Source organism: Glycine max, chromosome 2 (genome assembly GCF_000004515.6).
Source record: "Glycine max cultivar Williams 82 chromosome 2, Glycine_max_v4.0, whole genome shotgun sequence".
In the NCBI taxonomy this organism is placed as follows: Eukaryota; Viridiplantae; Streptophyta; class Magnoliopsida; order Fabales; family Fabaceae; genus Glycine; species Glycine max.
In genome coordinates, this window is record NC_016089.4 from 22,851,751 (window position 1) to 22,867,507 (window position 15,757).

The following is a 15,757-nucleotide window of genomic DNA, read 5'->3' on the forward strand; positions in this document are numbered from 1 at the left end:
TTAATTTAATTGGTTCAACTTTCATAAATTTTCTAAAATTATCTTGGATTCTTCTGATTGATAGATGAAATAAAAATCAAACTTAAATGCTAAAATGTTTTAAAGCAGCCATTTCATGACTTTAAAAATAAACATTTTCATGAAAACTTCAATTGTCATGAGTACATTAAAATTGCACTTCTCTAGTCATCTTGAACACAACATTTTGGGCATAACTAGTAGAATTTATTTTTCATTAATTACTAATCTAAAATAGTGTTGACTAATTAAATTTTATTCAGTATATAATTTTTAAAATACTTATTTAAGAAAAATGTATTTTATAGGATCTATTTATTCGTATACCGTTTTATTTACAATTTATAATAATAAGTATTTTTTAAATTCATAAATTAGATTATAATTATAATTCATAATAAATAAAAATTTTAATAATATAAATTATGTTTTAAATTATTCTACAAATAATTTAAACATTGTTTTGTTGATTAAAAAATTTAAATATTAATCCAAAATTCGGAATTTTGATATTTAAAATTTTATTATTTTAACTTCTCATTGTACATTATGCATTTATTTCTTAAATTAATATTTATTTTATCCTGTAAAGCATAAATAATATATATATATATATATATATATATATATATATATATATATATATATATGATATTTGTCGATGGCATATTCACTTATTATTTAGAATAAACATTTAACGAGTTATAATTTCTATATAAGAAATGCTAGAAATACACTTTCCTAAGTATTTTTAATAGGTTATAATTTATTTATTGAATTTTTTTAAAATCATGAAATTTTGTAGGTGTCATGTTTATTTTTAATAAATTTTTCTTTTAATATTCTAGTTTTTTTTATAAAATTAATCCTTAAGAGAATATATATATATATATATATATATATATATATATATATATATATATATATATATATGAGTATATTCTTATCACTAATTTTTTATATATTTTAAGAAAATCAAAATTATAACTTATTAAATTAATATTTCTAAAGAAAGTAGGACGTAGGTCAGCAAATTCCTATTATTATATTCAATTGAATGTAATATATAGTTTGTGCTCTAACATTTTATTTACTCCTAAACTCTAGCCGTTAGCTGGAAAAAAAAAAAAAAAAAAGCTGCATAAAAAATAGGTTCGCACATGGAGGGTCCCAATGGATCAGTCATGAAAGGGATAACACAATTCGTTACAATGAAGCAAAGAAGCCCATATATCACGTAACCTCAAGAGAAAACTACTTAATTGGTCAAATTGAAAAGGCATCGAATGCTTATTAACTATATTGGAAATTATGGATCGATAAGAATCCAATAGGGCATGGACAATGCACAAAAGGATAATATAAATTATTGTTTATACTTATGTAATAAACAAGAATGGTTATAATTTTTAATATAATATTTGTATTCAGTGGCGGAGCCAGGAAAATTATAAAGCCTGGGCAAAAATTTAAAGATAGCAAATTCACATTGTATATAATATGTAAATAGTAATCAATCAAAATAAAAGAGACTCGTCATTTTGTCAACAAAAATATAGTTTAAAATAAAAGAGATAAACATAATCTTACAATAGCGGGTTAAATAAAATTACGAGGCAAGTGTCCTTTCCGAGACTTCTTTGCGGTAAATGTTCGAATAATATCAATATCATCAAGTGACTTGAATATCTCCCGCTCGGTGTAACATACCATCAAGTCATTGAACCACACATCCATAGGCGGTTTCAAGGCCTGGCTACCCTGGGCAATTGCCCAAGCTCTGGCCCAAATTCATTTGGTAAAAAAAAAAAAAAAGGTAAAAATTAAAAGAAAAATATTAAAGAAAGGGCAAGAAATTGAAAGGGCAAAATAATTGTAAGAGTTAAAAATTAAAAGGGCAAAAATATAGGTAACAGAAACAAAAGAAATAAAGCTTCGTCACCGCAGCAACACTGTAGAAACCTTAAAGCTTCCGCCATCGACACCTACTGGTTCTTTTCCGACTACCGCCTTCCCCTTTTTTTTCGGTTAGTAATTGTTTAATTTCAACTGATTGTGGTTTTAAATTGAAACAATTAACACAAAGGTAGCAGAGAAGAAGAAGAAAAATTTGGGTTTATTTGCACCGCCTGGTAGTAGCAGACACAGAGAAGAAGAAAAATTTGGGTTTGTCTTTGAAAGGTTAAATATTTTATGTTATATAGAAGTACTAACATTGTGAAAATGGGTCCCATATTTTTCAAGTTTATCTAAAATCTCATATGGTGAAATTATAATATTGTATCATATTGATAACTTCAATAAATTTCATTATAAAAAATATTTACTTTATAATATATTTTGTCATTTTGTGTGCTGCTAAGTGTCAGATTAAGCTACTACACAACAAGATTCATTGGTTATAAAAGTTTTATTGATAAGTCAAACTAAAGTGTGTATCTAGTAATATTATAAGCATATAGTATTATTTATAATAGCAGTAAAAAGATCTTTTACAGTGGAATCATACCACTTGTAAATTTGTTTATTGATAGATAAATTATCTACAATAAAGGTTTCTTTTGGTTATCTAATTTTATTAGTTTCTATAATGGTGTTTAATTGAATATAATATAATGCTTGTTCCTACTCTTTATAAATCATAAGAGATTACTTTTATTTTGAAAAACTATTCTTATTTAAATTTTGATTCTTATGATTTTAATTGTTAATTGAGTATTAACTTAAGATCATTTAATTTCAGAGATGAGGAGATTTTTGGTTGATAGAGCAAGTATTGAGAATGTGAATGTTGTACAACAAGAAGCCGAATTAGAACCGCCACCTAATGTGGTTAATGAGTTTAACCCAAATGAGATTGTGCGTGATCCAGGTCATAGGAAACAAATTAATGAGTATGCTCCGGATATTCAAGATCAAGTGAGGAGGGCATATATATTGAAGGGTCCAATGCAACCACATTTGCCAAGCTTTCCTCGTACTCCATTTGGAAGTGTTTCTAGAGCATTTAGTAAATCATGGTATAAGAATTACACATGGTTAGAATACAGTGAGATCAAGGATGCAGCTTATTGTTTTTATTGCTTTCTCTTTAAGCAACCCGGGAGGGCCGAACACTTTGGTTTTGAAGTCTTCACTAAAAGCGGATATAGAGATTGGAAGCATGCATCTCAAGGCTTGAAAGATCATGTTGGTAGTCATAATAGTTTGCACAACTCATGTGTCAAGCACTACGATGATTATAATAATCAAAGACAAAGTGTGACAAGTAAGTTTGCTAAAGCAACCAAGGAATCAGAAGAATTGTATAAGATTCGTTTGACTTGTTCTTTAGATTGTTCAAGATATCTCATAGCACAAGGCATGGCTTTCCGTGGCCATGATGAATCCTCTACTTCGCTAAATAAGGGCAATTTTAGAGAGATGGTAGATTGGGTAAAATCTCAGAATGAACAAGTGAGGGATGCTTTTGACCGTGGTGGAAAAAATTGCACAATGACTTGCGGTGACATTCAAAAGGAGCTTGCAACGTGTTGTGCACATGAAGTTACCAAGGTGATTATGGAAGAGCTTGGTGATAGACAATTCTCCGTGCTTATTGACGAGTCACGTGATATATCCGTCAAAGAGCAAATGGCGGTGATGTTGAGGTTAGTAGTTGTATTTTCCAATTTCCAATTTTCATTACCTATTATTCTCTATGCCGCCAAGTAAACTGGTTGAATTTGTTTTAGGTTTTTGAATGACAAAGGGAATGTTGTGGAACGATTTATTGCTCTACATCATGTCACAGATACTTCATCTAAGTCATTAAAGGATGCTCTTTATGGTATTCTTGATAAGTACACATTATCTATTTCAAGGATACGAGGGCAAGGATATGATGGAGCTTCAAATATGAGAGGTGAATTTAATGGTTTGCAAAGAAAAATTCTAGATGAAAATCCTTATGCTTTCTATGTCCATTGTTATGCTCACCGTTTGCAATTGGTTGTTGTGTCTGTTACTAGTAGTTGCTCATCTATTCATGATTTCTTTGAGTACATCACCTTGATTGTGAATACAACAAGTGCATCTTGTAAGAGGAGGGATGCTTTGACAGAGGCACAACACAAAGATATTTTAAATAAACTTGAGAGTGGTGAGATATCTAGAGGAAGGGGCTTACACCAATCATCTAGTCTCACTAGACCCGGGGATACTAGATGGGGTTCACATCATACTACATTGCTTCGTTTGGATCAAATGTGGTCCTCCGTGTTAAAGGTGCTTAGTATGGTTGATGAAGATGGACGTGGACCATCTCAAGCAGCAGGTTTGATAGAAAAAATGGAGAGCTTTAAATTTGCTTTTATTTTGAGGTTAATGTTAAAGTTGTTTGGTATCACAAACGAGCTTTCAAATATATTGCAAAGAAAAGATCTTAATATTGTGAATGCCATGGAATTAGTTGATGTTGTCAAAGCTCGGTTGGGCACAATGAGAGAGAGTGGCTGGAATAATTTTTTTGCCGATGTCCAAGGATTTTGTGTTGCTAAAAGTATTCTGGTACCAAATATGGATGACGAAATACCAGTTCGGGGTCGTTCAAGAGCAGAAGGGAGGACTATCACTAATCTTCATCATTACCGTGCAGAGATTTTTTATGTTGCTATTGATAAAATATGTGTGGAGATGGATCACCGCTTTAGTGAAGGAAGTAGCATTATACTTGATTGCTTCTCATGTCTTGACCCCAAGAACTCTTTCTCCAAGTTTGATGTTGATAAGCTTGCTCGTCTTGCTGATATATGCAGACTTTTCTGATGATGACCGAGGAACAATTAGGGATCAACTTGAAACTTATGTGCTTCAAGTGAGAAGAAATGCTTCTTTTTCCACTTGTGAAGATGTTCAAAGTTTGGCTATGAAGATGGTTCAAACTGAGAAACATTTGGTATTTCCATTGGTTTATAAACTTATTGAGCTAGCTTTGATATTGCCGGTGTCGACCGCATCCGTTGAAAGAGCTTTTTCAGCAATGAAGATTATCAAGTCTAAATTGCGCAATAAGATCAACGATGTGTCAATTGTATTTGTAATTAAATTAAAGTATACAAGTAAACTTTAATATTTTAGCTTAAAAACATGAATACCAATACCACAATACTATTGATAATTGAATGAAATTTTAAAACATTAATAAAACAATAATTGTTAATTATTAAATAAATTTTACATAGTATTAAATAAATATGTTAACTATAATATGTACCATTATAATTTTATTTAATAGAAAATATTTTTTATTAATAAATTCAATCGATATATATATATATATTTGTCAATTTTTTTCAAATTTTAATAAATTTCATCCTTTTGTCCGTTAGTGTTTTTTAATATTAAAAATAATGAATTTGAACATAATAAAGATTTTTACACTATTATTTTATTAAATTTTATTATATGATTTTTGTAATTTAAAACCCATGATTTCTATAACAAAAAAAAAGTTATCTCCCCCTACCCATGCTCCTTTGGTTTTTCCCTTTATCTTCTTTCTTCTCTCCCCATTTGAATCTCTTTTGCCCCAACACCTAGGCTTCCTTCCACTACAAGAATTTCATACTTTAGTATTAGCCCAGACTCAATGCTAAAGCATGAACCGGATGTTCATTAGTGTTGGCTTTGTGGTAGTCATAAAATCAATGGTTAAATGGTTCAAGCTAATCAATTGTGTTGACAAAATGGTCTATGCAAATTGGCATCAATAGAAAACTAACACTTATGTCCATACTAGGGCAAAAAAAAAAGGGTTAATGCTACATATAGCATTGTACAAAGTTGACACTAATAGTGTTGACAAATTATCATCAGTTTCAAACTGATGCAAAGTTAGTGCCTAACATGGCTGACGCTATACCTCAAGCCTCCACCCTAATCCAACTTTTCTCCAACACTTGAATCTTCCATCTATGTTCCCCACTCTGAAATTTCTGTTTTTGAAAATAAACGTTGTGCGGATAAATGGCATAATTGAAGTTGAAATAAAAGAAGAAAATAACATAAATAATTAACCTTTGTGACATTTTAGCCTTTGTTATTTGGTAAACTCAACTCCAATTCCTACAAATGTTTGATGAAACATGAAGTGTAAGAAATATTTTAATCTTTATATGTTAATGTATTACCACAGAGAAAATTACTTTTCAAAATGATCTTGTTTGGTCTAATAAAGAAGATAAACTTGAAAAGCTTAGTGACTCAAATGTCATTAACTTCACATGGATTGTCAATCCTCGAGAAATGCTTTATGCATGTATAATAGATCCCTTTTTGGTGAAACTACCCAAGCAATCTAAACAATGCAATATGTTCCTATTTAATATTATTTTTTTGTCTAATAACTACTAACCTCAATTAAGCATCCAAATCTATACAAAAATATTCCACAATTTGTTTGATCTTATTCTAACTAACTAAATGAGTTCATGTGAAGCTCTAACCTTGGGGGTGTTATCAAGTTTGGAATCTCTATGTGGCTCATTTTGATCATATGAGTTGAAGTATCCTTGCAATGTTGGATAACCTTGATGTGTCATCAGTAGTCTTATCTTGGTCAAGAGAGTCAACTACAAGAGTATAAGTTAGACAAACACTTCATCTCATTGTTCCAACATGATGTAATTATCCATTTGTATTCCTCTTCTTGTTCTTATTTCTCATTGTTTTATGTTAGTTAATTCTCTTCCTTATTTTAATGTTTATTTGGAATCAATCATTCTAATACTCAATTGATTGCGTAATAGTGATCATCTGCATGTAATCAATAGATCTAGATAGAGAATATTTTATACTAAATTGCATGATCAAAACATTTAGGTAATCTCTGAGTGATTAGGTGATAACCTTGGAACCAACACCAAAACTTCTACAACAAGTTCTCTGAAACTTGTCAAAAAAACTCAAAACTTGGCCATTCATCCTCATTTCTCAAGAGCTGGTTAGGAGAGCAAGGGAATATTCCAAGCTTTTCCAAGTGTCCTTGAGTCATTGACCCATCAAGCTTAAGTACATAATTTCCATTCTCCATTTTAGATTTGATTTCCCCTTCATTTCCTTGTTCTATCTTCTCTAGTAATTTAAAATTTTCATTTTTACTCATGAAGGGAAACCTTTTGAAAGTTGGATATTCTTCATTTTTCTCTCAAAAATTTTGTGAGTTTCATCAAGAGGTAAGAGGGGTATTTCTCAACCTTGAATCCATTCTTGTTGTTGAACATGTTATTTCAAATTTTCATACTTGCTGCCCTGTACTGGATCTATTTTTTGGCTTTTTTTTCTTGCAATTTTGATGCAAAAAATGAGTTCCATGAATATTAAAGCCCAGGTTTTGACTTAAGGTTCACCTAAAACGGAATTTTCTAAAAAAAGTTACGAGCAAAACAAGTTTAGGGGACTTTTTGGAAGAAAAAAAATGAATTTTTTGTTACGAATTTGAAATGGGTTGTATTGTTGTATAGGCTGTTTTTATTTAATTTTTGACCTTTAAAATTATTTTATTCGGTATGAAAATGTAGGGTAGCATGTAAGATTTAAGAAAAATCAATTTTTAGAGCAACTGGAAAGTTAGAATAAAGTTTGAGTGCAAACTTGGCGAATCTGAACCATGTGTTGATTTTCGAGTACTAAATGACCTAATTTAACAATTTTAAGCTTAAAAATGAATTTTGAACATACAAAAACCTTCGTAGAGCAGTAAGGAACATTAAAATTGATCTCTAGTGAAATTACGTGACAATAGACTTAAATCGATAAAATTGCAAAAATTGGACACTTTGTGTTTTGTACTTCTAAATGACTAATTGAACATGCAAGAATTTTTGTACTAAATTGTTATAATTTAGAATGAAAAAACTTGAGCATGTGATTTCTGGCATTATTTATATGTTGCTTGTAAATTGTATCTGGTCTAGAACCTTAGGATAGTCACTGAATATGAGTAAGACCGTGAGAGTGTGAACTCCGGCAAAATATATCTGCAGAGAGCCTGCCATATTGTGTAAGATATACTTGCCCTTGTGCGAATCTAACATATTTTATGCATCAAGTTTCTAGCGTCGTTGTTGGGGACTAGTTGCAAAATTCTCAAGTAATTTAATTTTGTTAAACCAAATAGTTTTGTTTATAGACATTCTTTTATTATTTATTTAATTTTTTTTCTATTTATTTTTATTCTTTTATTTCCTATTACACTTGATCTTCTTCTTTGTTTTGTAGTGCATACAAACCAAGTCCCAAAATTTACCACTACAATATGAACCTAATATTGACAAGCTAATTCAAAAACTTCGTGCAAAAGTCTGTGAAGAGAGAGAGAAAGCAATGACAACTAATTAGGCTAATACGCTAATAAACTACTTCACCCCTACCTTGGGAGACACCAATACCATCTTACTACCCGAGCTGCTTGAGGGAGCCATATTTGACTTGAATCATGGATTCCTATAGATGTTGGAGAACAACCCATTCAATGGCACTGCCCATGAAGATCCTATGCAACACTTGAGGAAGTTCATCAAGTTGACCAACACGGTGAGACAAAATCATATACCAACAAAGTACATCAAGTTCACTGCGAGAAAATAGCATCACCACATGGAACCAATGCACAAGTACCTTCTTAAGGAGGTATTTCTCTCCCATGAAGACAAACCAGTACATTAGGGACATTGGGAATTTTGTGTAGAGAAAGCAAGAAAGTTTACTTGAAGCCTTGGAGAGATTGCAAGAGATGATAAGAAGTTGTCTACATCATGGCTTCTCCCCCACAAAGGCTAGTTCATATTTTTCAATCACCAATCACATTACGCATGAATCACGGACTGGATCAAGATGAAATAACACTCATCAATTTCATACTAAACAATTAGCAAGTGTTATGCAAAAATTATACTAAGACTCAAGCCTATATGCAATGTGGTACCATGTCAGTGAAAAACCACCATGAGGCGCTTAGGAGTACATAACAAGACACACCACACAATGGATATGTCAGATCACTCTCACTAAATAAAATCATAAGGTGATCAGTCAGGGCCACTCTATTTTGTGAGAATGCTCCAACCATATGGGATCAACATAGGCTTAAAGGAGCACTCAAACCAGTGTCTTTACCCCCAAGGCCTAGACTCCGAAGAATCCGTTAGGGCCTCACCTTCCTGATTCAGGTCCAACCCCTAAAACAATTTTTGCACGCAAACACTGCTTATGAATTATACAACATCTACAACCTCATACTCGTGTTTCAAACATGTTTAACACATTGCGCTACAATTTAACACTTTAGGTTCCTCACTAAGAATCCTACACTTTTCCTTTAACACTGAGCATAAACACTTTTCTCAAGGTAAACACCAGTTGAGTTATTGTATAATTCACAGCTCACAACAGAAGTATTGTCACATCAAGTGTTAACCACACACTTATTCACAACCAAATTCCATGTACACAATTTGACATCTCATAATGTCACAATCCATCATCACATGTTTACATGTATCTCAAAGGTTAACACATGTTCAACTTTACACTTGTGCTCAACCTCAACAACAATATTATACTCTCATTATAACAATTTATCACGCCTTATAACTCATATGCACATCACACAGTAATAATATTTGCATGAGACAACACACACACACACACACATATGTATGTATACACTAAATCAAGCTACCTTATTTTCAATCAAAAAGAGTTTCTACAACAATTAAATTAAAATTACATCAAAAGAAATACTACTAGGCATTAACTTGACAACTTTCTTTAATTTATTATTTTATTGTTACAATATATATATATATATATATATATATATATATATATATATATATATATATATATATATATATATATATATATATATATATAACATGTTGATCATCATTGTGGGAAAATACAGAACAAAGACAATAATTTGTATAAAATAAATAATTAAAGAGAATATTATTTAGAGTATAGTTCATGTTAATTAACAAAAAACTTAATTTTTTAGGGTTCATACTCAACACAAAAACACATCAATTTCACGACAATTTCTCATTGGGATATCAATTGATTTGTCAAACATGTATAATTCACAGTTATAATTGTAAAGATAGAATCAAAATTTGTAGAAACACCCCCAAAACTCATTCCAATTGATACTCTAAGATCCCTACACATGTTCTCACTACTCCCCAATTGTGAATAACTCATTTCTTACCTCTAAGTGGGCTCACGTGTATAGTCCAGAAGTGATAGTAGCGTCTTTAGCAGTTTCCTAAGATTCCTTAACCTTAACCTCTGTTTGCTCTGTTAGAGTTTTCAAGCGTTAGAGAGAAGGAAAAGAGATTGTAGCCTCCATTTTACTGTTAAAGTGTGAGACTAATTTCTCTCTGCCAAAACATTATTTCTCAAATCCCAACGGTGAGAATGTGTGAAAATAGGTTCCAAAGGTGGTGTCCAAATTTCACTACGAACCAACGGTTGACAAGTTCGGGATCATAGTTTTACTGGGACAGGTTTTTGGTCTCTGCGGGAAAAGAGAAAGCTATGATACGAAGGGAATTTCTCTCACTTCAGACATTTTTTTCACAAATTACAACGGTGAGAATGTTAGAAAATGAGTTCCAAACATGGTGCTCAATTTTCACAATGATCCAACGGTTAACGGGTCTAGGATCATGATTTTACTGAGACAGATTTGAGTGTATGAGGGAAAAAGAGAGGGTTTTAGGAGAGGAAGAAGAAAAAACGAAATTGAGAGAAAGAGGAAGCGTAGAGACATATCATCGGTTTAAAAACTGACCTAACGTACCTCTATTTATAGCTAGGATACTCTCAGCCTATTATTTCTCTATTTTTATTATTTTATAAATAAGAATTCTATTTTATTTCCTATCAAATGAATAAATAAATTTTTTTATTTTCCTTCAAACCATTATTTTAATTAATAAAGTTATTTCTTCCTATTTATTTAATTATAAAAACCTCATCATTTTTCTAAAATTATTTATTTTTAAAGAAATAAAATCCTTTTTAATTTATTTGACGAAAAATGGAGTGTTACAAAGACCAAAGCAAGAAATGATACTAAGGTATGCTTTGGCCAAGTGTTTTACCAATGTCAATCTTGCTTGTAAACTCCACTAACTGTGAAGTACACAACGTTTGTGTCTTGTTAACCAATGATTTCCTCAAACCCAAAGCCACCGACGTCAACTACTATTTCACGCCGCCAACTACTTCGAGTTTACTTACTCGACGATTGTCATACTCTAATTTCATCTTGGGACTATCGTTCGTTGATCTTTTGACCCTTGCTAGTCGGCTTACTGTGTTGAACGCCAGTTACAGTGCAAAGCAATGAACCATTCAGTGTTTCGATCAGGAAGACAAAAGATACCAAGAAAGGAGGGCAAAAGGAGTTGCGCTAAGCGCGAAAAGCGGACTCTCGCTCTCGCTAAGCGAGATCTGCAGATTATAAATACGTTCTTCAACGTGAAAAACATGATTTCCCCCCTCTCCTCCTCTCCAAACGCCACCCAAACCCTAACACCTCCTTCTCCACCACCCACGACCACCAGTGGCCACCACGAGCCGCCGTTCCTTGCCGCCAAACCTCCATGCCAAGAAGAATGTTGTAATCGGAGCGGAATCCTCAGAATCCTCCTCAAGGATTCGATGGAGAAAATTCCCTCAATCCTTCATTACATAGCTTCTGATGTGCCATCATTTTCTTCTATTTTCTAAACCCTTTTTGCACCATTTTAATTACTGATTGGTCTTAATTGTCAATTAATTAGGCAGTTTTATTATTTGGGTCCATTTAGCTAATTTGATGTTTTAAATCTAATTTCAGGAATTAATGAAACATTGGGCTTAATCCGGATTTTGGTTGTGGACTTGAAGAGGGCAAATAAAGCAGCGCTTACCTTAGTTAATTTCTACTTAGAAAATTTCGCAATTTTATTTTATGTTGTTCAGTGTTTATTTCGTTTCGGGCCAGAGTATTGTAATAGGGCCCAGAGACTTTGAGTGACTCTTTTTAAATAGCAGCCTTGGGATTCATGCAAGGCATTCTGTTATGCTATTCATTATTCAGAGCTTTTGTTTTAGGGTTTTACGTTTTCTGCTTTGATGCTACTGTTCACGTAATGCAATTTTATGTTTTCTGTTTCTAATTACAATTTCGTTCTTGCTTCTTCTTCTACTCTCATTTACATTTCTGTTTCATCTACATTTCTGTTCATTTACGTTTTTGTTCATTTACGTTTCTGTTCATTTACGTTTCTGCTTCATGTTTCATTTGCGTTTTCTGTTTGAATCCATGGAAGGCTAGATTTTCTGGTGTTGTTTCCTTTTGAGGACGAAGCTCAACTCTCTTTGAGGTTTCGCTTGTAATGTGGTTTCCTGACAGTTTTCCCTTCACTAGTTATCCCAAATTCGTGAATATTCATCAGTGCATGCTTCGTGTTCGATTAATTGCCTCTGAGCCTAACTTGCGTTCATGCTTAATGGACGAAGGGCCAACTGGTGTATGTGGTGCCTAATCACGTATTGAAAACCCTAAGTTGATTTTCACTTAGTAAATTGAAATAGGGTTGGATTAAGTGGTTGACTGTTAGGGACAAATTCTCCATAACCCAGGATAAGAGAATGGCTTCTGAATCAGAGGAAACAACCCGTTTTTAATATTAGTAGTTTCGTATTTCAGTTTACTTGTTCTGCTCTTTAATCACAAAAAAAACAAATCCCCCCCAATCGTTACTGTTACTGCAAGTATATTATGAACATTTGGTTTGTCACTGCTCGTTGGGAAATGACCTAGGATCACTTCCTAGTTACTGCATTTTCATGGTTATTTGATTCGGGTACGGCCTCGATCAAATTTGGCGCCGTTGCCGGGGTGCAGTGTCCAAAGGTTCATAATAGCTAGCTAGTGTTGTGTGTTTAATCCTTTCGTGTTTTATGTTTAATTGTTAGTATTGTGTTAGTATGTGTGTTAGTGTCGTTTAGTATCTTGATATTTTGTTTAGTGTGTGTTCTGTTTCAGTTTTCCCATTAAGCGTTTCCCCTGTTTCAGTCTTGGGTGTTTTGCTGTGAATAGTGTTTTGCGACGGACTTAGCGACCACATTTGCTTGCGGCAAAACAGAGTAGTAGTAGAAATCCCTTAGCGACGGATTTTAGCGACCACCCATGCTGAATTATTTGTGATTTTTTGTTTTAGTAGCTAGGGTTGTTATTTTTGGCTGAATTTTTTTGTGGTAACTTCTTTTAACCTATATTTTGTGGGAAAAATAGCTAGAGCATTTAGTTTGGTCAGATTTGAAAGTTCCAAAAAAGTAGCAAATTTTGTGTTTGTCGAAACTTCAAACGGCCATAACTTTTGCTCCGGTTATCAGAATCGCAATTATTATATATGTATTTGGGGTAGAAAAAAATTTCCTACGCCGTGGCAGCCGGCCATAGAGGTCTCCATCGTCCAAAAAAAGCGATTCTGTCAAAAGTTTTTTATTTTTCAAGTTTTATTCACTTATTTTTCTTAACCTACCAGTTTTAGCTTTCATAGTTAGACTTTGAATTTTTGTCTGAAATTTTTTGTGCTATTTTCTCATCATTTTATAAGGTTGCTCACAAAATTTCAAGTCATTTGGATATCATTTGAGGGTAGCTGTAGTTCAAACCTACACCTTTATTTACATGACAAGGCAACTAGTTGTGTGCATGCTGAATGTAACATCCTGGAAATTTCTACCCGGAATTTTTGGAAACGATGTATTTTGAATGATTATATATATATATATATATATATATATATATATATATATATATATATATATATATAAGTATTATTCAGTGTATATGTATAGATATGTTCTTGGTAGAAATAGGAATAGTGGGGGCAAGATATGCGGGTTGGACTAATTAAGGGAGAGAAATCCATAACTGGGAGGTTATGGGTTAATTCCTGATTAATTAATTAAAATCATCGTTTTGCATGCGACTTAAAATTTAACGAAACCAACCTCTGAACCACGCTCGGGGTTTTATTCTGAGCGTTTTGATATATATATTGCTTGCTTTCGAAAACTGGCCCCGGCGGACGCAGAGAAACGCGAGAAACTGGAATCAGAGAAACGACACGCAAATCGAGGCAGGATTTTAGCGTTTCAAAGGTCAGATTTTTCTCACTTTTGTGACTGAGTATGGGTCACAGTCAAAAAGAGAAAGTGGGCCCTTCTTGCTCCACTCAAATGGAGACATGTGGCATTGCTTGAATAAAATAATAGAAAAAGAGAAAAACCCTTTTTATTTAAAAACCACAAAGCTTTTCTCTCTCTTCACTCAGCACCCACACTTTTTTAGATAGCTCTCTCTCTCCCTCACGTTGGCATTTTCTCCTCCCTCATTCTCCATTGAAACCCCAACAAAGCTCCAACCTTTGGTACTCATTTCTGCTCCAAATCGCGAAAGGAGAGCATTTTCGGGGTCGTGAAGTGCGTGGCTACGAGTGGGACTTCGAAATTTCAGGTTTGGGTGGACTTCTTTCTCTCTTAAATTTCGTGGGTATGGGGTTTTGGGAGATATGATGGGTGGTTTTGTTAGTTTTCTGCTGTGTGATGATTATTTGTGAAGGAACTTGTTGAAAGCTTGTTGAAATTGCCATGTTTGGATGAGTTAAACATACCCATTCTGTTTTAGGGTTTTGTGATGATGTTTGTGATGTTGTATGCTGAAAAACTGCTCATGGAAAACTGTTAGAGATGAAATGTAGAGTTAACCTAGGGTTGGAAAGTGAGAATGTGATGTTATGAGTGGAAAAAGAGTGAGGCTTTGAGAGTTGGAAGGTTAAGTCTGAATTCTGTGGTAAATGGAGGTTAAAGTGAGTTAATACTAGCTTGAAATGTCATTTTGGACTTATGAGAAAGCTTGGACTGTGCTAGGGAGAAAAACAAATGACCAAAGTGAACCAAGAGCCATTTCTAGGGCAAAATTGGGTGTTGAAGAGTCAAATTTTGATTCGGTGGAATTTTAGGTGTAAATCCAGTTTGAGCAAGTTTAGATGGATGTTATGGACTGGTGTGAGGTGAGAGTTTGCTTCAAATTTACCTCATTCTCAATTTCACTTCTCAAACCTAGAAAACCCATTGAATGGAGGGGTGTTGGACACCTAGATTATGTGTTGCTGTGTTTTGAAGCTTGGTTTTGGGTTAGACATGATTGATGCATGATTTGGGACTTGTAGGAAGTGATTTGGGCAAGATTGGATGAGAGGAAGTGTGATTTTCGAAATCTGCACTTTGTGCAGATTTTTGCTGTGAAATTGTGCAGCAGGATTTTGCACAAGTGCAGAAAAATGCTATGTATTTACTGGGTGTGGAAAGAGCAGTGCAGAGTGAGTTCTGGATGTTTGCTTGTAGATCCCAACGGTCAAAATGTAGGCTTATGCACTATAGACTTCCAGTAAAATTTTGGAGTCGATCCAACGGTTAGTGAATTGGATCGAAGGAATTGTTACTGGGGTCTTTAAGTGAGAAAAGCTGTGATTTTAGTTGGTGTGTTGAGCAGAGTTCTCTGCCTTGCTCTGTTTTGCTTGGCTGTGATAGCTTGTGCTGTTTGTATGTTGTTTTGCTTGGATGTTGTGGAAGCTTGGGAGGATTGATGGGGGCCCGGTATTGAGAGAAACGAGGATATGGGCTACATGGGAGT

General features: G+C 33.3%; 1 protein-coding gene across 1 annotated transcript in view; it reads left to right on the forward strand.

The window, feature by feature from the left end:
* The first annotated feature begins 2,774 nt into the window (after nt 1-2,774).
* Nucleotides 2,775-15,757, forward strand: part of LOC100813567 (zinc finger MYM-type protein 1) — a 38,141-nt gene continuing 25,158 nt past the window's right edge. Inside the window, 3 exon segments of the mRNA XM_014771782.3 lie at nt 2,775-3,668; nt 3,753-4,808; nt 4,810-5,089. Coding sequence (XP_014627268.3) covers nt 2,968-3,668; nt 3,753-4,808; nt 4,810-5,089 — 2,037 coding nt within the window. The 5' untranslated portion in view covers nt 2,775-2,967.